General features: G+C 40.3%; 1 protein-coding gene across 4 annotated transcripts in view; it reads right to left on the bottom strand.

The window, feature by feature from the left end:
- Positions 1 to 21,031, bottom strand: part of Erbb4 (erb-b2 receptor tyrosine kinase 4) — a 1,229,537-nt gene extending 1,208,506 nt beyond the window's left edge. For all 4 annotated transcript variants that reach the window (XM_004626607.2, XM_004626604.2, XM_004626606.3 and 1 more), the window contains exon 1: positions 20,403 to 21,031. In XM_004626607.2, the coding sequence (XP_004626664.1) occupies positions 20,403 to 20,484 (82 nt within the window). In that variant the 5' untranslated portion in view covers positions 20,485 to 21,031. The remainder of the gene's footprint in view (positions 1 to 20,402) is intronic.
- Between the last annotated feature and the right edge of the window lie 5,940 nt (positions 21,032 to 26,971).

The raw sequence follows: 26,971 nt of genomic DNA, 5'->3' as shown, positions 1-26,971 counted from the left end.
TTACTCTCACTGACTTCACCACCTTTATTTTATCACAGAACAGGAGTAACCCAAATTAGACCACCAAAATCATAGTGAAGGGTTACTATAATTGCAACTTTACCACTCGTGGAATGCATTCAGAATCCAGTCTATTCATGATATCTTCATTTAAGACAATCAGGGCCTCCTAATTAGAATGGTTTTGTTTAAATCATTCTACTTTAATAGTTAACACTTTATCTTCTAAACTTGTGATCAAACATTGGTTTAAAAACTAACAGTAAAAAATAATAAAATTGAGAGGAATATGAATGAAACTGATTTGAATTGTAGCTTAATAGTCTTAAATAAACAGTACTGTTGAGGTTACATGAAACCTTGATCCTAGTCAAGGTCAACGACTGTAACTAAATCACATTTAAAATGTAAGAACACATTTGTATGTGAGGATCATTTCATTGGGCTACTCTCCTCACATCTAAAAGTTTTAATAATTCAATTGCTACATTAAAAGGTATTCATTTTACAGGATCAGCTCCTGGTTTAATCAGAAACTCTTGATAGAAATCTAATCACACATCCCCACGGTCCACACTGTTCTGGAGCACCACCTGTCAGCTGAATAAGATAATGACATGTGTCAGAGCTTCTGCACAAAGTCTTTACCTACCTCTCTGTTCAAAGACAACAGGCTAAATTTTTAAATTAGTTTCTGCCAAAGAAGCAATTCATAGCATCCGTGAAGTTTCTCCATTGGTATATAGAGAAAACACCTTCCTCTGCCTGAGTCATCAACTGTTGGGAGAAGGGAGTGTGAGGCTTTGTGAAAAAGCAGTCACCCTTAGAAGAACTGTAATTGCCATTCCCATTAGTAATACTGCTGGTGTTTCTAAGCATGTAAGCCATTAGGTTCAACAAGTGAGTACTAATGGCATAACCTTCTGAACAAAAAAGATGTTTCACAGTCTTTACCTGATTCCTACACTACCTAAATAAATATGTAATAATCATATGTGTAGGTCCTGAGGATTCTTCAAGCACACAAGAGATTTTCAGAAAATACCTTCAGTTCTAACATGTAGACATTTTTTCCCGAAATATATTCAATCATACATTATATTAGTTATACACTATCTTGAAAAGTTTAAATGCCTATAAAATGTAACATAAAAATTTACCCCATGAATTTCATTAGAAAGCATTTTCTCTTGAAGGCACTTTAAAAAACAATAAGGATGAAAGGATAGAGGATTTGAGTTTGCCAGGTAAACATAAATCTTTAAAACAAAACTGTCTCTGTAAGCTTTTTTTCTAATACCAAAACTATAAAACCAGACTATGAAGGAAAAAATGATTTGAGAAAAGTGCCCCTTCGAGATAGCCGAATTCTTCCCCAGACGGTCTTCCCAGAGTGTTCCCGCCAGCACAGGTAAGCGGTTATTCTCCAAATCATTATTGGCCCTCCTGTTTATAAACATACTCACGGAGCACACAAACTTGGGAAAGTACAAAGCTTCCTTGTGACATTTTGTAACTTTAAATTTACAATACTCAGTTTTTGGCTTCTACATGTCCCTAAATCCACAGCGCTACAATAGTACAGATAAAATCATTAGCAATGATGAGCACCTCCACTGCATCTCATGCTGTTTTAAATGCACTGCCTTTTAGCACAGGCAGCACCGCTACATGGCTGACATTAGCACCAGATTTCCTGAGATGAGAAAATAAACCAAAGTTTGAAAAGGACACTGATCATCTCAGAAGTATATACTTAATAGATGACTTATTTAATTCATAGTCACATGATTAGGATCCCAATGTGAACTACATTAATTCTCAAGTGTTTTTGTTGGATCCACAGTCTTTGAAATATTTTACTTATTATCAATTGTAAAGAGCAAATAAGTCATTATTGGACTGGAGGTATTATAAATGCACTGAAACTATAATGTGAAAACAGAACAGTAACAATTACTGTTGATATTCTTGATCTTCTTTCCAAGATCAGTGTTTTCACAAGTGTACCAGGTTACTTTTATAAACATCACATAAAATAAATGTTGTAAATAGCTGGTAAATGTATCTATGTCTCCAGTATCCTTTGTGGTTTTAGTCTCTTCTTATATGTACAATATTGGTCTTCAGACCATGGTGAAGTATTGAAAGAGTAGGCAGCACTGAGCACTGGCACAGTAGTATGGCATTCGGCAAGTTATATACTCTCAGCTTCTCCTTATTCTAAGTAGAGTAAGGAGAATGATATGTTCATCGTTATCAAGTCAGATATCACAAAAAGCAGCTTAGCACAGTCCTTAACATATCAGTATTTATTAAATGCTAAACATGATTTCTTGGCTTACTACTAATGAAGACTTGATCCAGGGTTCATAAAAGTTTATACCAATTAAGGTATTAAATCACACTAAATTATAAAAACAAGGTAAAATGCTGAAGACCCTGAGTTGAAAATAGACACTATGGCATAACTAGGGAGAGGTATCTATCAGCCAGGAGAATCAGGAAGCACCCAAGCTCATTATAGGGGTAAGACCTTGGAATAGTCTGCAGTGAAGTGATACAAGACAAAGGTCCTATAAACTAAGAGGGAACAGTAATCAATAGGATTAATATGACTACAGCCTTGGAAAATGGTGATTTCTTGTTGAATGGGTTCTTTACTCATTTGCTTCTTTAAAAGACATATGACAGAAATCCAAGTCTGATGCACTGGTAGAAATGTACTGGAGTACCAACCAGCTCTCAGAGAGCTTGCCTTGCATGAAGTGAACATAGAGCTCTCACAGTGAGGAGTGTTGATGAATCAGACTATGGCAGTGCCATGGCAAGGTTTCTGACTCCTTGGTATGCTTAACGGTGTCACTACTGTCCTATACATTTCTACTATTTAGTCTTTAAAATATTTGTTGACTTCAACTGAAAACACACCAAAACATATATGCCTTAAATTTATGTGCTTCTTTCTATTCTGTACTTTAAAGTTGAGAATGATTTATGGGTGATCGTACATTGGATCAGAGATGTGAATGTCTAATATGAAAGTTGTCCATAATATAGAAAAATCCACCAATCTAGGCAAAGCAGATAGCATGCTAAGCAGTTAATGGGTGGGCATCCTAGCCGGGAAGACTTGGAATTTGAGTTTCGTGTGTGTGTGTGTGTGTGTGTGTGTGTGTGTGCATGCGCATGCGGAGGTCCTCAGAAGTAGGGCCAGAAGGTCCCTCAGAAATCATGGACCCAAAGCCCACACCTACACCCCTGACCAGTTGTTCCTCAGCTGCTTCATTCATTCCTTGTCATCACAGAAGAGGTTAGATCAGAGTTACTATCACACACAAGGAGGAACTCACTCTCTCCTAAGACAACCCATTCCAGCTCTGGGAAGATCCATGAGAAAGTCCTTTATGGTGCTCAACTGAAATCTGATGCCGTACAATTTCAAACAGCTGTTAATGTTTCTGTTCTCCAAGGCTACCCAGAGAAGTGCTAATCGCTCTTCTATGTAACAGCCTCTGACTACTGAAGACAGTTATCGTACCCCCTTCCCAAGTCTCTTTTTCCCTACCTGACATGTCCTTTCTTCTCTAATCATCCTTCAAAGGAGACAATGTCATCATTCTGTGTAGTAATCATGTCCAAATATGGTACTGAAAAAAATCTTAATTATACAGATGCATTACTTACAATTTATACCACAGTAATAAAATTGAGTTTTGTAAAAATGAAGTTTTCAACTAGAGCTCTAAAAGAGTGTTTAAATTTTTCTTATCCATCATAAACAAATAATATATGTACTACCTCCAAGGGACAGTCCCATCTCTAACACACATAACCTATAAGAACTAATATTTTGCCAGACAACTGTTTATTCTGACTAAAAATATGGGCATGTGGTATAGTCACTAGCATAGAAATGTGTACCACAAATTCAAATTACTATGATTATTTAGCCACCCAATAAGTGGGTAAAAAAAAAATGACATATCCACATCCATTTTCATAGCATTTGCTTTATTTAGGCCTTTTTTTTTTCCTCATTTAACTGTAATGGGTCTCAGAATTCTGTGACAGATTTTTAAGTTATTTCCATTAAACACTGCTGGCTTTGAAAACTAATACTGTAAACCTATCTCGCCTACACAACACACACACACACAGTCCACAAAACATTCTCCTCTCATTCTGAAAATTTTATGATGCACTATTATCACTAACTAGTCTCTTACCATTAAGCTTAAATGGCTGAGAGAAACATTTAGGAGATCAGTCTTCTTCTACTAAGACTGGGATAGCAGGTGTTGGGGATAACATTCATTTAGCCCTCTGAGCCTTCTGAGTAGATCTGTCGACCTTGCCAACTCCAGCAGCCTTCTTAGCCACTGCTTTGATGATACCCACAGCAACTGCTTGTCTCATATCACAAACAGCAAAACAACCCAGAGGAGGATAGTCAGAGAAGCTCTGTAGACACACATGGGCTGGCTCAGAACTGTATCAGTAATCGCAGCATCACCACATTTCAAGACAATAGGCCAAGTTTCCAGCTTCTCCAACTTATGATCAGTCTTTTCTTTCAGCTCAACAATCTTGCAAGCAACATGAGCTGTGTGATGACCCAATACCTGAACACAGTCAGCACTGGTTTGGACTGGGTGCTGCAGGATAAACACCAGAGCAGTGAAATCAGCTTCTTCTACTGGTAGGTCATTTTTGCTGTCATCAGTGACATTGTAACAGCAAATATCCTTGACATTGAATGTTCTTGACATTGAAGCCCACATTGTTCCCAGGTAGAACTTCCTTCGAAACTTCAGGGTACATCTCAAGACTACTTCAGTTGTGACATTTATGGAGCAAATGTAACAACTATGCCCATTTTGAGACCACCAATCTCCACTGAGCCCACAGGGTTAGTAGCAAGACCACCAATTTTGCAGCCATCCTAGAGGGGCAAATGTAAAGGCTTGTCAGTTGGGCAAGTGAGTGATCAGACGCAATCCAAATCTTCAAACAGTGTTCTTCCACTGGCACAGCCATCCTTACAAGTCACTTTCTATCCTTTGACCCAAGGCATATCAGCACTTGGCTCTACCACACTGGCACCATTCCAACCAAATATGGCATCACAGCTACAGTGTCAGGATTGCAGCCAACTTTCTTAATGTAGGCACTGACATTTCCTCCTGTATCTCCCAGATGTATAGTGGCTTACTGGAATCCATTTTAACCCAACAGTTAGTTGTATTACACCCAGTAGGTAAGCCAGGAGGGCATGCTTCTGGGCCTGCCCATTCTTGGAGATACCAGCTTAGAATTCACCAACACCAGAGCCGCAATCAGAATAACACAGTCATCCTGAGATGTGCCTGTGATCGTGTTTTCAGTCAAGGCTCTGTGTCCTGGGACATCAAAGTCACATAATACTTGCTGGTCTCACATTTCCACAGGGAGAGTCAATGGTGATATCATGCTCATACTCAGCTCTTAATTCATCCAAGACCCAGGTGACCCAGAAAAAACAGTTCCCCATCTCAGCAGCCTCCTTCTCACGTTGGTCAGTGGTCTTTTGTTGGTACCACTGCATCTGTAGCTCAGATGTCCAGTAGTGGTGGACTTGTCCTCATCAACACATCCAGTGATGAAGATGTTGCCTCGAGTCTCTTCCATTCCACACTGGCTTTGATTTAGTGCTGTTTTTCACCACACCTAGGCTCTCACTGCAGCCCTCTGTGAAAAAGCTTTTTGGGCCCTTTGATTTGGTGATTTCCTCATGTGATTTTTCAATGTGTGGACCACTGACATTCGGTCTACCAGTTTCAAGTCACACCTTTCCATCTTCATGTCACCTTCACATCACATAAAACAAGAGTCTCGGCTGTGGTATGCTTAAGTTTGATACATGTATTCTCCAAACTGGCTAATAATGGCAGCGAAGTAAATTTGACACTGCATTTATATTATTTTAAAATACTTATGACACAATGTTTATTGCATGTGAAGGGTAATATTCAAAGTAGTAACAAGTGGCAGAGAATGGAAAATTAAAATATACCATAGTTGTGGAAGAGGAGCAATACACAGGTTCACTGATGTCCTTTATAACATTAGTTAGCTCTTGAGTCATTTAATCATGGTAAGTCTGAGGAAAGGGGTACAGGAAAGACACCTAAGAAATCCAGTTGGGGGTTGCCGGGGAGAGAGCTCAGTAGAAAAAGTGCTTGTCTGGCAAGCACAAGGGCCTGAGTTCAATCCCCAGTTCCGCCAAAAAAAGAAAAAAAAATCCAGTTGGATCAGAATATGTTTCAGTAAAATTTAACAATCAGTAAAACTGTAAGAAATATGTCTTAGCAGTGGAATATACTCAGTTCATTATACTCTTTACAAGGATTAATGGGATTTTCTAAATGTCCAAGCAAATTCTGTACCTTCCTAGTTGAAGTAAAAAATAAATAAAATCATCTTTCAAATATTTGAGTAGAAATCAAATTGCTCAGCATTTGAACTTGACTCAGTATGAAATAGGGCATCACCTAATTTAAAACCTTTTTGTGTGCTGTATCAGCACATAAGCAGTACAATTAATACAGACCCTAATCAAGAGAGAAGCTACTTTAAAAAAATTAACCTTGAAATAACCACTGGCAATATGATGAGGTGAACAATTCATGAATATGAGAATTATTCTTTACCGTGAGCTTGATTGTGGCGAATATAGTCTTGAGCCATTGTAAAGGGATAATGGATATAAAAGTATCATGTGTAACCCTTTAGTCACCCGCTAATTCACTGTACTAGAGTCACACCTTGAGATAGTCCAAAATGTGAACATTAGTTTAAAAATACTGGCTTTTTCTAGAATCTAAGTTTCTTCAAATTTCACAGGTTTTGTGGCCACTTTCTGATACCAGTTAGCCTCATGTAAAAAGTGTACTGAACTTCATGTGTTGGATAGTAGCACTTTTGCAATGTCTAAGGTTTGTGAGTTTGTTGTGTATTTATTATTTTACATGACTTCTTAGTAACTGCAGGGGATTAAATCCTGACGACTCATATGTCAGATGAATGACCAGCTTGAGAATGAACTTAACAATGTTCCAGATTCAAATCACAAAATTCTCAGAAAACGATGGGATTCCTGACTCACTTCAAGTGCTGAAAAATCCTTGAATATCAAAATGTTCACTATAAACAAAGATATTGTGGATGTTCTGACATTTTATTCTCTGCACACCTGAGACAATTGAAATGCTTTTGGTTTTCCTCTTTTTCTCATTTATAAATCCACCTTCACAGTATTCATCCTGCCAGTGAGAAATATGACTCTTGGAGAACTGTATTTCCACATAGCCTATAAATATTGAGTAAAAACCGTTAAACTGTAGGAGACAAACTTCATCTGCGCCTTTCAAACAATGACTGAGTCAGTGTTTAAGGAGTGAAATGATATGGATTAGATCTAAATTCGCTAAACAAAATTAGCTGCGTGCCACCCTATTTGTCTTATCTCTTTCTTTGACTCCTGGTGTGCTAATTCTGGCCAGAAGCAAGAGCGTTCGCTTAGCAAAAATAATGAATGCCTTTCTCACCAACAGTTGCATAAAATGTTTTGTCTAGTTTGATTTATCTCAAAGCTTTTTGTACTTTAAGTTTTCATCCTGTACTTAAAAGAAAGAAAATAAAAAGACCACTAAAGAATTATATGTGAATACAAATCACTTCGCATTTCCATTAATTCAAAGTACATGATTAGATGTCTCAATGTATCACAAGGGGACAAGAAACTGCTGAACTTGACATTAACAACTGGGAAATATTAACACTTTAGCTGACTGTTACATAGGAAAAGTCTGACTTTAAACACCATTCCTTTATTGTTTCTTAATAATATGTTAGTTAAAAATAACATGAAGATCTATGTCCTCTGCCTACTCATTTTAATCGAGATGCATTGTTTTGTTCATTGCTTGCAATCATGGGGATTGTACGAAATGGCCACTTAATTTAGCCAGAAGGTAAAAATAAAAATAGACTTTTATTCATGCTAAATAACAAGTGATTAAAATCCAATGAGCACACTAGAAGGAGGAGGGCCTTAATAATATAGCTGTTATACTTGAACTAGCACAATTCCTTTAAATAATGCCTAACCCTTATGAACTACAGGATTGTATACAGGTACCACATAGCATATAATCTATTTCTAAAATGTCAAGAATATGGGTTAGGGGCTGGGGAGATAGCTCAGTAGAATAAGCATTTGCCTGGCAAGCTCAAGGACCTGAGTTCAATCCCCAGTTCCACCAAAAAATAAAAAATAAAATAAAATAATAAAAAAGTCAATAATAGATATATCTATATCTAGCGCTCTCTCTCTCTCTCTCTCTCTCTCTCTCTCTCTCTCTCTCTCTCTCTCTATATATATATATATATATATATATATATAGAATTGACATACTCATATTTTGAGAGAAAATATTCTGCAAAGTATCCATATATGGTATATCATTTCATAAAAAATATTATGCATAACTGTATACTGGCTTTCATGCCAAATAATTTTCTTCTTGAAGCAATTTATTTTTCTGCATTGATAATGCACACTATGTATGCCAGGATAAAAAGAAAGCAAAAAAATCATAAAATGACACCAAAATTAGTTAAAATATAAGAAAGTATTACTTCATAAAATGCACAACTTTCAAATGCAGGCATATTTACCATAAAGTCTTTAAAGAGGGTTCAACTTCAGAGACTCCTCCTTTATGCTTTCCAAGACCCTTTCCCTAATTTTTAATCTACATTGGTTTTTTTGTTGTTTTGCTTTGTTTTGTTTTTGATACAGGGCTTTACTATGCAGCCTGGACTCCTAGTTACCCTCCTGTCTCAGCCTCCCTAGTGCTGGGATTACAGGTGTGGGTCATCCCACCTGTTTTCAGGGCCAGTGTGGCACACCTGGGGTTCTGGAGCTGGCACAGTATGTGGTGCCGGGGATGGAACTTGGGACTTCGCACTCGCCAGACAGGCACTTGTGCTGCCAGGCTGTCTCCCCAGCCCAGTCTATATTGTTTTTAATGATCTTCCTCATACTTTACAAAGGCAGCTCCTAAAATCTTGCATGTGCCCCAGCTTTGAAGTTTCCTCAAGACCATTTTGATGTGACCGTGTCCTTGACATATACATCACAAAAGAAACATGTGAAGCATCCATGAGAGGACCAAAAATACAGAGTAAGCTGAATTCCTTGCCCCTTTTAGGTCTATTAGCCAAGTCTCTCCAGTTGGCTATAGGGAAGCAAGGAGAGCTACCAATACCAAAACAGAAGGATCCAGTGTGCTGATCATCCCTCCCTTTCCCAGTGGGCAAGTGCAGGGAGAAACTCCGTCCTCCTGTCTTGCATATTATGATGAAGCATGCAAGAGGCTGAGAAGTAGAAAACAGAGCCAATTGGCTCCCAAGAGGAGGTGGACATAAACAGCTTCCAGACTCAGGGGCCAGTCAGGCTTTTCCCTCACATACTGCCTTACATTTTCATTCCTCATCTCTGAAGTAGGAACAGGCCTCCCTCAACCAAGCTTTCTTTTCAATGATTTTTTTTTAAAAATCATTTTAATGAGAAAAAAAGGATAAAATAGCAATGAAACAGCTTCAAGACAGGTTAGTAGGACAGTTCCAATAATTAATACATTGCATATTGTTGTCTTCATAGTAGTTATTCAGAGGACAAGATGCAGACATGATATCTTGTCTAAACAATATTAGCACAAAACTTTCTTCTCAATGAACTAAGAGAAAGTAGCTGTATACCTAACTTATCTTGTATATACATATCTTTTTTTCCACAACAAAAAGGTCCTTTATTTATATTTCCCTTTTTTGTTTTGTTTTGTCAGAGATGGGTGTGCCATTGCAGTTAGAGAAGTTGTATTTGGAGAAGTCTTTAAAACACCTTTTCATACTTGATGCCAGTCCAAATATTGTAGCTACTTGAATTCAGCAAAATAGCCCAATATAATTCAATAGCCCATAAATGTCAAAGGATTGTCCTGTTACAATGTTATGTATGGTTTGATTTCTAAATATCTGTGTAAAAAATGTGTCATTGTTTTTTAACATTCTATAGGGATTTAAATTTTAGATATCCATGGTTGTTGGAAAATAGCAGTTCCATTTTATGTCTAAGGTATTGATATTCAGACAGATAGTGATGTTGAGCTCAATTGCCTCTGTTACAGGATAATAATATCATTAAGCTTCTCTTTTGGATGTTTAACAACTAAAGTTTGCAAACCAAAACTTAGAGAGATAGATGAGCTAGCCAATATTTTGGCCCTAGCCCTTCAAGGTCAGTGAGGACTCAGGCCATAAGAGAACCTCTTACTGGGACATCCTGTAACTCAGTGGTGTCCCAAATTTTCTGATCAAGGAGACTACAGGGCCACAGAGGAAAGTGACTGACGATGTATAGTGTGCCTCAGGAGAGTCACCTAGAGAGAAAAACTTCTCTCAGGCTTTCGCAGAAAGCAAACTGGTCAAGCAGTGGCCGTGAATCAATGATTCTTGAATGGACAGGAAACAAGGAAGTTCTTAAAGAAGTTTAGACTGAGATGCTGAAGCCACTGTGCCTAATTGTCTCATTCATGGTTAGGCTCCAGAGAGTTAATTTAGAAAGTTGTATTAACTCTTTTAGGAAATTATAAATTAAGGTACAATTAGTGCACCCTAGTGGCCTGCAAAAGTTGACAGGTTCTTGAATTCTGATAACCTGAGAAAAAACTATCTGGGAATCTGACTCTATAAATACTACAGTCACTTCATCAATTTTTAGAATGCAGAGTGAATCATCTAAAAAAGCAGTTACGAGAATCCCCATCATCTTGCCGCTGAGTTTTGCCACAAATACCTCCTTTGTAGGGTCCTCTCTAAAAGGTAAGCAGATGTGTCCTTGTCTATTGTAAGATACTGGAAGCATTCTGTTATAACAAAAGTTGTTTTATCACGTATATCAAGAAAGAGACCTGCTAAATTCTATCTGAAATTCTTTATTTTATAAAATAGTTATTAGCATTTCCCTGAAGGAAAATATTCATCCCAGAACTTTGCAAAAATCATTTAATAATATATTTTTAGAACAAGTTTCATTGGTCTTATCTATTCTTCTCTAAAAGGAGGGAAATGTTGGCATCTTAATCTTTTTTTATCTAGGCCTTACTTCTTAATATGGTACTGAATGAGAGGTCAGTAAGTGGTTATTGCTTAAACTGATTAAAATTTTAAAGTGTGGGGTAAGAAATAGTAATATAACATAAAAATAGTTACTTGTGTAAGCATGATATGCACATTTATTTAGCTTGCCAAAAATAAAACTAGCAGAAATACTTTGTACCATATTATGAATAGAGCCTAAAAATGGGCATGGGGTTAAGAGCTATAGTCTTGGAAAAACTCCATTTGCAGAAATACCCTAGGAAGCTGAAGAAAGCAACCAGAGAAATCCCCAGGGTAAACATGCTTAATATCTATTATTAAGAATTCTATAATTATGTTTTCAGAACAGCTTAGTTTGTGCACTATATGGTTTAATTACAAATAATAACAATCCCTGATGAGCTTAAACTTGTTCCAACCGATGTATGTTATTCTTTCATTAAAAAAATATTTTTAAACTGCTTACCCTGGATGTGGCCCCACATTCATCTCCATGGGAGGTAAAGAAATCACCCATTTGAAAACTATAGAATGATTCGGATTAAATAAGTGATAAGTGATACTGTGCAGCGTTGTAGGTTGGGAGAGTCAGCAAAAGGCAATAATAATGAAATAGAACAGAATTGAATTTAGAATTTAAAAGATTTGAAGTCTGGCAGAGGCACAAAGTAACCTTCCATTTAAGGGAAACCAAGTCAGCTAATTAAAAATAATCAGCAAAGGGCAATTGCGGAACACTCGGCCAAACTGAATCTTAGGTACAACACATCCAAAGCTTGTCCAGAGCAGGGTTCAAAAGGAAATTGAAGACTTTCAGCAGGCTTTAAACTTTCCAGTGGGATTCAATGGATATTTCAAAATAAGAACTAAGCCAATACGTATTACAATGGAAATAGTCATCTGCTAGCAAGTAAAAGGAAGTCTTAGGGTCAAGAAGATATAAAGAGACCAGTAATAAGGATGTTACAGTACCTTTGCACTGAAAAGCATTAGACTAGTTGATTTTATTGTTAAAAATTTAAGGAAATTTTGATAAGCTATCCAGATTATTTTCCATAAAAATAAACTTTTTACATTGCTTAACTGTAGAAGAAAAATCACCAGAAAAAAGGGACGAAGTGAAGGGAGATATCCAAAAGAAACTTATATTTTTATTTGGCTTTTATAGGTCACTGCAGAAACTCATATTCTTTAAGCCTATGGGGCAGAAGAGCAAATAATGACAAAGCAAAATTTTAGTAAAAGGCCAGTTTGTCTAGAGCAAGGTAGTCACTGCCTTCTCCGAGCTCTGTTTGGCACACCCCTGCTAGGGATGGGCCCATTCTGAAACAGAGGACTGCACCTGCTATTGCTCATGCCTTAGCCATACTAGATACCTGGAGAAACTGTTGCCATTCATCTCCAGTCCTTACTAGCCATGAGCCAGCCTCCACATACTAGCGGATATATTTTCCACAGGCAGGTTTATGATCCCCATTGCGTTCCAAGGCTTAACACTTGGGTTTCCAGTTACACTAGATGCACATGGGAATAGACATAAGTGAAGGTCAGACAAGTAAAGATTTAGCAGGTGAAACTGTGCCCAAGTCCTATCCTTTTGTAAAATAAGTGAATGATTAGTGTATCAGTCATTTAAACTACGTTTCAAAAGGTGTATCTTCATACCCCCTTGTTTCTCTTACTTTAACGCTCCAGATTCAGAAACTAAGGTTTGCATATCCCTACTGGTATAGTATGCTTCAGCAACCATTGGACATAATATGATTAAGAAGAATGATCCTGAGCTACTTCTCAAGGGAGAGGTTTAATGATGTTGCACAAGAAGTTCCATGGTGCCTATGGTAATCTTTGGGGGGGGGTCATTTTTCATTTCTAATTCATAATAGGGGGTGACTCAGCCTGCTTAAGCAAGTTTCAAATCTCTCCTTGGTCACTAAGGCCCATGAGAAATGCTGATCATGACCGAGAATGCTCAGGAGCACGAAAGAGTCCAGCCATGACCAGAGAGAGTTAAGGTTAGATCAACACTGCAAAGTTGCAAAACGCAGAGACAGCATCTTGCAGAGGGAAGAAATATGGCATAGAAATTAATTCATAAAATCTCAATATTTAAAGCTTTGCTTATGGACTTCTTCTAACAATACAACTGTTTTGGCAAGGGCCTGAAGAAATAAAAGGACCCAAGACATACAGGAGAAATGATAAAAAACAAAAATCCTTGGTACAGGGATAGATGTGTACAAATCCAAAGTATTCCCTTAGATATACTAGTTAAAGGTTTCCCCCATTTAATTGGCAACAAGGAACTCACCATTCATCCTCTAAAATCTACTTTATTTAAGCATGCATATTATTCATTATGGAATAGAAATTTCATCATTCTCTACTTGTTAGTCACCTTTATAAATTCCCAGGTAGGGCTGGGGAGCTAGCTCGGTGGTCCAAGCACCTGCCTGGCCAAGTGGAAGGACCCAGGTTTGATCCACATGCCTTGTGGACCCGGGGCACACTATGCCAGCCAAGGAAGCCAGGTGTGGTAACTCATTTCTGTAATCCCAAAGCTGGGAGGCTGAGACAGGAGCATCACTTCCATTCCAAGCTGCGAAGTGAGACCCTACGCCAAATAAATGCATAAATAATAAGTAACCATTTACATTTAAAAAAAAGTCAATTCACAGGTAAAAGAAACCTGTTTTTCACAGTTACTAATATTGGCTGTTCCTTGTGATTTTAGGACCAAACTTCTACAACCAGAAAGGCCCAGCTGGATAACATAATCTCTTACAGAATTGTTTAAAAGCACTTTAATTCTTTAATCTTCCTGTGCCTTAAGTTATAAATTCAATCAATAATTATATCCTAAGTGTAAACTAAAAATGATGACCTGTCAGTCTTCTCTTTGAAAATAATTCTATAGCATAATAATCCGGTCCAAAGACTAAATCTATATACATTTTCACAATTATCTTTTAAAATCACACATTCTCTTATTTCTTCATTCATTTTTTAAAAGTGTGTCATCACTTTTCAACTGCTTTTGTGCTTGCAATAGAAAACAGAACCGGTCTGGGGTCAGGAGGTGTCCCTAATGTCCCTCACCTGGCCTTGCTGTGCTTCCAATTTCCTCAGTTAAAAAACAAAGGCCCACGGGCTGGCTCCATGGCTTCTGAACACATGCTGGACTTCTGCGAAGGAACACAGGACCCAGAAGAGAAGGAAAGTGGGAAAACACCAAAGGCCCTGGGGTGGTGGGCGCACAGAGCTGCTGCCTCACTGCCCGTTTAACAAAAGCAGCTCTCTTTTAGCAACACAATGCTCTTGATAATCTGGGCTTCCCTCATGAGTTCATTGGGGAAAAATGAGGGCCACATGTAAAAAACAAATGGATTTTTCTTAAAAGTCTAAACATACTTTTTCTATGTAAATGAATCATTAAAGCTATTGAAACTGTTAATAGTAGAGATGTCACTTTCAATGGCACTAACAGAACTGAATACTTTAAAGCACAGGGGCAAGGAGTCTAACCCAAGATCACATAGCAAATGACTGTCCAGGAACCAAAGCAACTGTCCTGTGTTTGGCCCTTTATTCTCTAGCATCACACAACTGCCGGGCTGCTGCTTCGCTACTCAAATGCAGGCAGGCCCCATTCCTATTAAAGTCTATGTGGTTGCTTGCCCCTCAAGTCATGCAAAACAATGAGCTGTAGGGCAATCACTTATTCAAAAGAAGGATGGCTAGGAAACAGTTTCTAGTGCTAAAACAATTAATTACAATTAGCCCTCCCCCCAAATAGACATATTTCAAGTCTGTAGCACAAAGTGATACAGCTGCCTTTTCTCACGCTAGAAAGTAGTTTATCATGCAAAGACAAGAAAGTAGCTTTAAAAAAAAAACTTCAACTAAAGCATGTTCCACAAAATAGGCCCCCTTATTTAGTAAAACGTCAAAATTACTCAGAAAAAAAATAATGAAATGTAATGAACAATTCTAAAATGCAGCATTTTAGAGAGATTTCTTTCAAATACACATTTTGTGCAGTCAGCGATGGCCTTATTTCTTTCCATATGGCCTGCTATAAAGTTGATGTGCTGTCCACTAACATATGTGTATATGTTTTAATTACTTGTACAATTTTAATCTCATGTACAAAAACTCCTTACCTGTCAGTGGAATGTACCTCAGTAACAGAAGGCTTTAAAGGCCCTTTTTCAGAAAACAGTTATACACTGGAGAGATAGTATACTATCTGTATTTTACTCCAAGGTAGACAAGTGAAGTCACAAAAAGAAGGAATGAGTTGCTCATGGCATTAAAAAAGGACTGGAAGAACTGTGCATGGGAGTATAAATCTTTATGTAAGCCACATGGCTATGACTTGTGTTGCACTTATGCGCAAACTAGGAAGGAAAGATCTTCACACTAGAAGAGCTAAAACCGTAAGAAACTTTGGCCTAGGAGCTCCTTGTTATAAATTAACAAATAAATGGAAAATCAAAAAGTTTTCCATTATACATCATAAACTTCAGTCACTATACTGGAAATCATGCAAAGTATGGTTTTACTCCAACTGCCTAATATTTATACTATTTAAGAAAGAGTGTTAGACTAAAGATGCAATTCAGTTCCATATGGTGAAACATTAAATCTAAACTACTATAGCCTTGAAAAAGGTAATACTACAATTAACCTCTACCCTACACAGCATATTCAGATCCTTGTAAAAGATAACAGTATAATATGCTTGACATTGTTTGCAAAACAGCTGTAGCCTTGCAAAATGTATAAGGTCATCACAACAGAAATATTACATTTATAAAGCAGTATCTCTCAAAACAGTGCAACTAAACACAGTAAATGCAAACAAGTTTGCAGGTAGCAGAAGGTCCTTTTTGATCATTGGCTTCATTTGTGTTCAGGCATGCACAGGTCATATGAACACACATATGAACAAACACAGTAGGAGAATACTATAAAGCCAAAGCTCACTGCTATTTTTAAAATACACACTAACTTTTCCTAGTAACTTATTTGGCAGAATATAAAGATGATTTTGCTTTAAAGCGCTACCATACCTAAGATGTCCTAACTCAATTTATAGTGTGTAAAATGTTACTTGCCATCTCCATTTATCCCAAGATGGCTTTCATCATCAGCTTCAGACAATACTTAGGGCACAACTGCTTGCATCCCTGGTGTTTTTAAATGGCAATAGCCCACCCTTTTTCCTTAGTGAAAAGGGGAAAAAGAGACAGAAAGGTAAAGAGGGACTTTTCTGAGGAAAGATCTGGCCTTGGAGTCAAGGTTTTTGAGATGTGCTGGTGATCTTGGATCAATGCTGTTATATTTTCTTTCAGGAATAAATCTGAGCAATGGAAAGGCTTGTGATTGTTCAGCCAACCAGCCATATCAGATTTATCAGAAAGGAGGAATAGGAACTGGCTCCGAGGACCTCTGTAGTGGCTGAGTGGCAGGTTGCTGGAAAGACACAAAACAGTGGTACCCTGAGTGGTAGAAGGAAAATATGTATTCACATGTGTAAACTCAGTAAGTAAGAGGATGTAAAGAATCTAAAGCAATGGAAAAGGTGGTGCATAAGACAGACGATAAAGAGCACTTCTATTTAAAAACCAAAGGAATGAAAGCTCATGAATACTAAATATTTAATCCACTGTGAGGGGAAAACATGATTTTCTATCAGATGAATGCAAACTCTAAAGATCAGTCAAAGTAAACTTACTGTGTTCAGGTTAGAATAAAAATACATAAATCTTCCATGAAGCGCATGCCCTAGTAAATATTCTAATGTAATTTCCTAATTAAGACACATTTTCCAGGGAAATATAGGTAAAGTGGTAAGTGCTTTGATTTTTCAAAAATATTTGACTTTCTATGCATGCATGATTAAAATAAAGGTTGTTCAGTTTGAGGGAAAAAAAAAAAACAAGGACTCTCAACAAACCAAAATTATTCCTTCTCATCAAAATAGTGCAAAAGTATAGTATTTCAGTAACCTGCAGTTATAACAGTAGCACTTAATTTACTTAAAGGTAGTGCTGAAGAGAAAAATACCTTCTAAAAAGCGCTCTTAACATATCTATAACACTATACATAAGAATTTCATCTATAAGAATTTCAAATTTTAAAGAACAAAGAAGGAACTGTACCCATGGGCGTGCTTACAGTAAACATGTAAAGAGAGAATAGGTGCTTTTTTGAAAAATATATTTAATATATTTCTGCAACTTTAAGTGTTAGTAACATTTTTTTCAGTATACAGGTAAAATGATATATCATAAATATAGAGGAAAGAGGGACTGTATTTTTCTAAAATGAAAAGGAATTAATGGCTTTCAGAGAAGCTGCAAATAATCGTGTTCACAGATCCTATATCAAGATCTGTAAGAGTGCCGCTCCGGTAGTACTACATGTTATTTCAATGCAAAGGTTTTATTGATAATTCTCTATCATATGAGGGAGATAGACTTTAGAATTATTGCTCCGAGTGGCAAAGGTTGTATCACTGCCACTTAAAAGGTCTTCAATTATGTCTATATAAAACAATTAATGGAAATAAGAGAAAGTCCTTTAGAATTATTGAATAACTCTCTCCATGGCTGATTTTTCCCAAGCCAAAAAAAAAAAAAAAACCTTTCTTCCGTTCATTTTTTAATAAATATCTTAAAGACCTATACAAAAGAATCCCTAACCCTATATTTTTATTCTGTTTACATAAAGCAGTAAATAAGATACCTTCCTTCTGCTTAAGAAATTAGCATTTCAAAAATATGCCACTTCCCCCTGAACTCCAAGCGTGTCTAATAATGCGAGAAGCAGATTGTCTTCCCTCGTTTCCTTAATTTGTTTCATCTAAAAGCAATTCACTCAACATCTTGTCGCCCTCTGGCAGCTTAGTTTACTTATCCGCACTTAATTTCTCATTTGGACCAAAACAAACTCCTCCAAACTGCTACTGACTGCTAACTGCGAGAGGGGAGACGCGCAATATGTATTTACTTGGGAACATACAACCATTCACAAACACACTGAGCCTCACTCACACCCCAGACAGTAACTTGTTTTCACTGGTTTACATTCAAAACCAGCTGAACTTTCCCTGCCAGGTGCGGTCGAAGTGGATGAAAAAAGAAGTCCCCGGGGCATTTATAGTTTCCAAAGGATCACCTTAGAATGCGTGTTGCGATTATACCAGGGATGCACCCGAGAGCTTCCCTTTGTGCGGCCCTTTTATCTAGATCACTTTGTGTTCTGAACAAGTGAGGCTCGCTTTTGTGCCCCCAGAATTTCAAGTACAGAGTCACACTCGGAACAACAATGGCACGCTAATCCTTGCGCTCTAAATGGGCTCGCTTGTGGGTCTGACGATTCGCCCAGGGAAACGAAAAGAGACAAGCGAGGGCGCGAGTTGGTGTCGCCAGAGACTAGGAAGAGGACAGCTGCAGAACTAATTTGGATTACATTCCTCGCAGAAATTCTGAAAAGGACTCTTTGGCATAGCTCAAGCGGGAGCCTCACAGTTAATACCGAATTGCTGCGGACTCTAAGCGGGGTCCCCCAGCGGCAGGGACTGAACCAGACACCCCCAGTAGGTCACCTCGTAGAAATTCCTAGCGGCTAAGCCTGTATGTCAGTCGCGACTGCTTTTGAGTGGGTCAATGTGTACAATCAACCCATTGAGGGAAAATAGGAAGGAACTCGGAGTGGAGAGGCAGATAAAAAGGATGTATCTAAGAGGCCGCTTGGAATCTCCAGTCGGTGCGGGTGTGATTCCTAAGGGCGGCTGGGGCGCGGGACCTGGTATGCATGAAGAATTTCGGAGTAATTGGGAGGGTGCAAACGGCCAGCACAAATGGCGCACATGTGCCACTGGAAGGTCATTCGGAAAGGCTCGTTGGTCGTAACTTGTTATTTACCAGGCAGGGAGGGGGAGGCGGCGGGGGCGGAGCAGGAAAACCACAGCGCGCTGTTTTCTTGGTGAGGTCAGAAGGACACCCTTCGGGGGCCTGAAGCGTTCTCTTGCTGCACTCCCGGGAACTGTATCCCCACACTCTGCCTCCTACCACCCCTGGACGAGGCCGGAAATCTCCCCGGCTCTCCAAGGGGCTCCCCTTGGCAGCGTCAGACCGCGGTTCTTGTCTGCCCTTTCCCGTCCCACTTTTATCCCGGGGAAACTCACAAAGTGTCAGAAACTTCAAGCTCCCTCGCCCTGCAGGTGCTGTCCTTAGCCCGCCCGCGGGTGCGTCCCCCAGGCCCCTTGCGCGATCTCTTGGGGTTAATCAGCCCAGTGCCTGTCCGAATACCTGGGCTGGGACTCAAGCTCCGCAACACCCCGAGGCCGCGCACCGAGCGCAGCTGCAGCGCTCCAGCCTCGGGTTCAATCAATTCGCGCGACCGGACCGGGCAGTAAACAGAAGTTGGAGGGACTCCGGCCAACAGCGAGTTGAACTACAGGAATAACTCTTCCCCGAGCCAAACACAGCAACCGACGGGAAGGCCGGGCGCCTGATTCTAGTGTGCCAAGTCTTTTTCTTCCCTAAGAGGTCAGACAGCTACCGAAGAGCCCCCTCGGGCGCAGCGGGTTAGAGCTCCGGGACGCCGGCCCAGGAGGCCCAGCGCCCCGGGACCCAGGCCGCGGCGCGCCCGCCTTGCACTGCCCAGCAGGGACAGCGCAGCTCCGACCCTGCTCCAGGCGCAGCGTCCGCCCGCCGCACCCGCAGGTGCAGAGCCGCGCTCTAGGCTCCGCTCCCCACTGCGCGGGCTCCAGAGGCCGGGCGCACAGCGGCCCTGAGACCCCAGTTTTTCCAAAGCCCAGGGGTTTGCGCCTCTGGGGGCTTCCTCCCTGGAGGGACCCGATGAGGGGCCGCGTCTCCCCTGCTTGAGCTTTGGGGTTCCCTGGCCCCGAACAACAGGCGCGACCAAAGGGGATGCGGCTCAGGCTCCCAGAAAACGCGCGAGAAAGAAAGAAGGGGTCTAAACAGAGACAAGGCAAAAAATCCGGGACGGGGCGCGCAGGAGTCGTTCACGACAAATAACACCTCCGCGGCAAGTTTGGGTTGGACAGACGGGCGACGCGGCGCCCGGGCGGGAGGAGCGAGCGGGTTCTCGGCCGCAGAGAGGGCGCGGGAGCCACGCGAGGCCGCCACGCGCCGCACGGCTTCGGCCGCGGGACCCACCTGCCTGAGAAGCGCCGGGCCGGACGGTCCCCGCCGCCGCGAGCAGGCTCAGCCAGCCCCACAGTCCCGTCGCCAGCTTCATTGTGGGCAAGGCTCGGATCCCGTGCTGACAGTTACATGTCCAAGAGGCATAGCCCCGTGCGGGCGCGGGGGAGAGCGCGGGGCACCGGCTCCCGGGGCGGGTGCGGGGCGGGGTCCCGGGGTCCCGGGGAGGCGGCGGGCGGCGCGAGGTGCGCGCGAGAGGAGGGCGCGGGTGTCTGCGCCCCAGCGCCGCGCCGGACTGTGCAGCTATTTCCCGGGTGAGCTTCGCGTCCTCGCTCCCTCCTCACTTTCTCTCTCCCTTTCACTGGTTGGTCAACAATAAAAAAAAGGGGGAAAGGCTTCCCAAAAAAGTTGACTGCAAAGAGGCGGTCGGTTTCCGGCCTCTCCCCCCGCCGGGTGCGTTGGGCTCCCTCTTCAGTTGCGTTGCACCTCCAGTCCAAAGCAGAGCGAAGCGGGGAGCAGAGGGAGCGCGGCTGGCTTCTCCCCACCCCGCGCCTGCCCTTTTTCCTGTCAGCTTTCCTCACACTTGTCCAGCGGCTGCGGTAATTAAAGCTCCGAGCGTCATTTCCAACGCTCCGCGGTCTCCAGCTGCAGCCCCACAGAGAAATTAATAAGACTCCGGGAAAAGGGGGGCGGCGGGGGTGGGAATAGCACAGCGCTCCGCGCAACCTGGCAGGCTCGCCTCCGCCGGCAGGCCCCGCCCCTGCTGACCCAATAGCCACGCCCTCCGCCCGACGGAGAACTCTCATTGGCTCAGCCACTCCCCAAAATCCACGGCCTCCGGAGTTGGGAAAACACCTGTCAGCGAGAAGGAGTGGGTGGTAGGGGCGGGGGAACTGATTTAAAGGGCTCACGGGAGACCAGGGAATGAAATTCCCTTTCCGCCCAGGCAGGGAGAGAGGCTCCGGACACCTGGCCCTGGACAACCCACCACCGGAGAGATGCTCGGCGAACAATTATTTTTTCTGACACGCGCACACACACGTACATGCGTGCGCACCATTTTTCTCTGCTGTAGCACAGTGCTTGTCCGCAGACAGGTCTTGCCCTAGAAACACAAAAGCCAATATAGCTTCAGGCAGAATGTCCCGATCTTATCCTCCATGGTCCACACTGGCCAAGTACTTTTTGAAGGTGGTAGAGTCCTGAGAGTGTGAGCATTCCCCTTTACAGCCTTCCCTTTTCTGCCACCGTTCCCACCTTCTCCAAAGGGACAGACGCAGGCTCAACTTGAGAACCCATGCTTGTAGAGCCATGACCTTTGATTTTCAGATTGTATGGATATTGTCTCAAGCTGGAACTGTTGAATGTGAAAGAATTTAAGGAGTCCCGGTCAGAACATAAGCAACCTCAAACATTAGGCTTATTTTATAGTGGAACCAACTGAACGCCTCATTCCTTGTTCTTATTCTGCAGGCTTAAACTTCTCATGGTCTAGTTCGTTGTTCGCCATGGAGACACCGTTCTAAATCAAAGACGCCCTTCAGAGCCAGTCATCTCAGGCAGGCTAAAGATCCCTTTTAGAGGTCTGAAATGGGCAGGATATTCTGTCTGCATCTTGTACTATGGATAACCGCTAAGAAGATAACAATGTACAATGTATTAATTATTGAAACTGTCCTATTAATCGGTTTTGAAACTGTCCCATTGATATTTGTTTCTCAATAAAATAAAATTTTTAAAAAATGAAATTGTACTCGGGCCTGACTCTTCTGAGGGTTGCAGGTTATTGTTTTGCTATTTACACAGGCATTTGCTGTATGAATTCTTACATCTGGCTTCTCAGGAAGCAGCAAATATATAAATAAAAAGTATCGGGGGAACATAAAAATCAAACCATCCTGCTCCCTCAATCATCATTTGAGACTTCTTCCTTCCTTTATCTCTCACCTCCTTCCCTTATGGTCCAGTCCAATCAGAACTTCCATGGAGCTGTGAACCATACAAACAGCAAAGCCTTGGGCCCAAAGCCTTCTTTGCTTAGGCTTTTGGTGGGCTCAGTCACAGTCCCAGTGAAGAGGCTATGTTAGCTGCTGTTTTGCCAGAAGCAGCCCAAGGCAGCGAGAAACTAAGCCCAGAGCCCACGATGGAGACCTGAGCAAGCTGGCCCTGATCCCTGCAGAACCGTCCACACGGCTCTTGGAGATTATCTGTCTCTGTCTTTATCACTCTCCCCCTCTGTCACTCACCTGTTTTCTCATTTGCTTTACATTCTTAGGATGACTCTCAGGCACATCTCTTCCACAGAAACTTCATTTTGCAATGTAGGTTCTGATGCTACAATGATGACATCAGTAGCAACCTTTCTTTATGGAAGGGTTTGTTTTATAAAAGTTTAGTTTCTTGTGCCAGTTCCTTTACGCAAAATGAAGAAATGAGCAGTTTTTCACCTCCATTTTGAGGAAATGATTAAACACCAGAACATTCTAGATTATTTTCTAGTTGTGCCCACTATGACTATTCCTGTGTTTACATCAGTTTAGCAACCTCTTTCAGGGAGGAACTCTCTCTATATACTCTAGTTTCACCCATAGTTTGTAGAATAGTCCTTATCAAAGGATTTTCAATTAAAATGTATTGGTTTAAGGAAACCACATAGTCTATACTTTTGTAGACACTAGAAAGCCCATAAATTTAATTGTTTTTTCCCAGTTAAATTACCCAACACAGAGAATTCATTCTGCCTTGATCCCCCATTCTCCTGGCTCTAACTGAATGAAACAATGATTAGTTTCTGGCCAAAGAAGAGAATCTGATCAGTAGAGAGGATTTTTACATCCAAACTCCAACAAAAACATTCTATGCTCAGTGGAGGATAGTCTACTGAGTCAGATTCTAGCTCAAATAATGAGACCTAGACCTGTAGACAGGAAGATGGTAGCCTGCCAATGTATTCCTGCCAAGTCAAAAGGATGGGAAACTATAAGTCACAACTAGAGTCAAAGACTAGTTCTTACCGTGTCTATATTCATTAGCTTCCACATTCAACTGAGTAGTCATAAGAAAGGAATAGTGCAATCTGATGTGGGAAGGAATCTTAACTGGATGGCAGATGCCAATAGGGATCTCTCCATTTTCTCACTTTCTCACATATTTTCATAATAAATCCTCACCAGTTGAGTTAATTGAAATGTATTACTATTACTTGTATACATCCTCCACAAAGTCTGAGTAACTCAGCATATTACTGAACAAACCACAGATGAACCCCTGAAATTATATCTGAGTACCTTCTGCTAGAAACTGACCTTTCCTGAGTTCTATGTTTGTAATTCAGACAGAACTACAGGTTACAACTTTCATTCTTTGTTTCTAAATTGGACCACTCAAAACACCAACTTAGACAAAATGCCTCCATCTCCACTGATTGTGTGAGAGATTGTCACACCCACCAGGTCCTATCATTGGGACTTTTTCCCCTGAGAAAGGAAAGGTTCATATTAAGTCCTCCACTGATCTAAATTTTCAGAACTGGCCTGTTTATGGTTCCTCCTGTTTTGTGTGACAAAAAATGCAGCTGGCTTTCATTCTCAAGGAGCAAAAACCCAGATAGTTCTCATGAGCATTCAGCTCTGCCTGTGACTTCATTCTCAACATCCTTCTTTTCTTCAGCTAGTTCAACTCTCTCTCTCTCTCTCTCTCTCTCTCTCTCTATATATATATATATATATATATATATATATCACCTGTAACCAGACATTCTGACAAGGTAGAAGAACTTTCCAACTTGAGTAGGATCATACAGACCATCATGCCTCTTGAGGAAGATATTGTAACATGGGCCATTTTCCTCAGTTGTCCTTGATTTCCCTTGATTGAAGAGAACCCAATAGAGATGTCATTGTACTGTGCTGCTTTCCTGCCTCCCTGTCCCCATTTCATTTATGCCATTAATAACAGAAGTCATGGAAGGACATGAAGCAATCAGTGACAGAATGCTGCTGGTGGGGCAAAAGAACACATTGAACATGGAGTTCAACCTTTAATAACATTTACCTGTGTCCCAGAGTTTCATTATTCTCTCCAATATTTAGCTGATTTCTGACCTTACTACAGGTCAGATTAGTCCATCCTGCTTTAGATATCTTGGCATTGGCTATAAATATAAATTTTAGTTAAATATAAAATAAGAAAAGGAATAAAACTATCATAACTGAACTTCTAAGATTTTATGTATCTGTGATTTACCATTCACCCACTAAGACCAAGTTACAACATCCACAAACTCAAATTCATAATATTTCTTCTGCAGTCCCCCACTTATCCACAGGCCCCTTCATCTGGCCTACCAGTGCTTACCTACGCTACCCCAAATCTTGGACTGTTCAGACGAGTAGCATGAACCACATGATTTAAGCAATAGTTATTTTTTACAGTTCTGGAAACAGGCAAATTCAACATCAAGTTGTTGAGTGTTCATGAGGCGGTTCCTCTCTGAGGAAATAGACAGTCTCCTTCTTGCTGAAAGCCTGCGTGATGGAGAAGGACCATCTTGTGCCAGGACAGATCCTATTCTTTGGGCTTTACTCTGATGACTTAATTACATCTCAAAGGCTTCATCTCCAAATACCATGACTTCAAGGATTAGGAGTTAAAACATGTGAATTTATTTATTTATTTTGTATTTTAGGCAGGGGTCTACAGGGCGTTCAGGGTCTCCCTACAAGATCAGACTTATAGTGATCTGCCTGTTTACAGCCTCCCAAGAACTTGGATTACAGGTGCATGCCACCATGCTCAGTCTCAATTGCCGGGGCCAGCACAGCTGGCTGGGCATCAAACCCCTGACCCCTACACTTGCTTGCAGGCGCTTTAATCCAAAATGTGAATTTAGGGTACAAAAACATTCAGACAATACCCAGACTTTGAAAAATACTCAAATAAGTTCATTAATCACAATGCTGTGAAATACTCAAAATTTTGTATTTCTTCTCGAAGGAGAGTTAGTACATACATAGTGGTAAGTTCTAATCAGCTAAAGGATGATGTTGATTAAGCTAATGACAAACACAAAGCTGTTGTTTAACTTAGCAAGTGAAATATTTTTTCCATTATTACATGGAGTTAGGCATAGAAGACAGCTTTGTGGTCTAAGCGCCTGACTGGCAAGTACAAGGACCCGGGTTTGATCCCTGGTATCCCAGGCTGTGCAGGCCCCTCACCGAGCCCGTCACCAAAACTGGGTGGGTAGCACACACATATAATCCCAGTGTTGGCGAGGTTGAGACAGAAGGATTACTACGAATCTGAGCTATGTAGCAAGACCCTGTACCAAATAAATACATACATAAATAATTTTTAAAAATACATAGAGTCCTTGAATTCTCTGATATTTTAATGACATTCAGTAATAATGCTGACAGAAATAAATATTGCATGGTTTTCCTTACATGAAAAACTTAAAATATAGTTTTAAGAGCAAAAAAAAAAAAAAAAAAGAAAGATGATAGGAAATGGGGGATAGACTTTGTGCAGATGGAAAGGGGATTTGGAAATGGGGCAAATGGGAGGAAGAATAGAGAAAGGAGGGGAAAAGGAGTAATACCCAAGATATGTATGTACTCACACCTCATGATAAATATATTCATTGTGTTTGTCTAGCATAAACTAACACCTTCTTTTGAAAAGACCAAAAGACAAGCTTTAAAAATTTAAACATTTTTAAACATAGAAATATATATTAAATAATGAAATATCTTTGTTAATTACTTAAAATACAAGAAGGAAATCTTAGAATATTTTACTGTGTTATTTTCCATCTCTGTGCATCACTGAACTTTAAATTTTGTAAGGAGCATAACTACATCAACTCTATGTTGCTTACATATTTATCCAGCAGTGTCTGCCCAACTTCTTACAGACCTTTATGATTTGTAATTCAGACAGCAAAGCAACTTTTGTATGTCCCATGGACAGAATACTATTTTTCAAAAATATTATGCAAAAATGAATTTCCAGTGAAACTCTTTGTTGTTGTATAGCTGGTAACAACCTTTTTCCTAAACTGAGATTTTTCTGTTCCATGTAGATTTTTCTACCTTGTTAGTCTAAGGAAATTAAATCTTCAAAGAATTTCCAATTAAAAACCAAAGAAAAGGAAAGGGATGATACTCCTCATTCCTGTCTACAGGTTTATAAATAAGTAAAATTGGGATACTTATTGAGCCTATGATTATACCTGGCCTGAAATCTAAATCAAGATAAGTTTCTTTTTCAAGAAACTGCTTCCATTTTTCCTTCCTTCTGTCTTCTTAACTCTGCAAAGACCTTAATCATGTTATGATTAACACCCAGATTTCTGCTAAGAAAAATTATATTTTCCGTATCCCCAAATATGGGTGCTATTCATTGTATAATCACAAAGAGGAGCTCTTACAATTTTTTTGAACTCCTGCAAATAGTCAACTAAAGTAATAATTTAGAAGCCCTGGATTTTCTTCTCAGGTTTGTATGGGGATGGATGATTTTTTTCTTTTTAAAAATTTTATTGAGAGACAGCAATGAGACAGTTTCAAAACCAATTAGTA

The sequence above is a fragment of the Octodon degus genome, unplaced genomic scaffold (genome assembly GCF_000260255.1).
Source record: "Octodon degus isolate 3935 unplaced genomic scaffold, OctDeg1.0 scaffold00016, whole genome shotgun sequence".
Classification (NCBI taxonomy): Eukaryota; Metazoa; Chordata; class Mammalia; order Rodentia; family Octodontidae; genus Octodon; species Octodon degus.
Note: the sequence above shows the minus strand (reverse complement) of the source record. Positions and strands in the feature narration are given on the sequence as shown.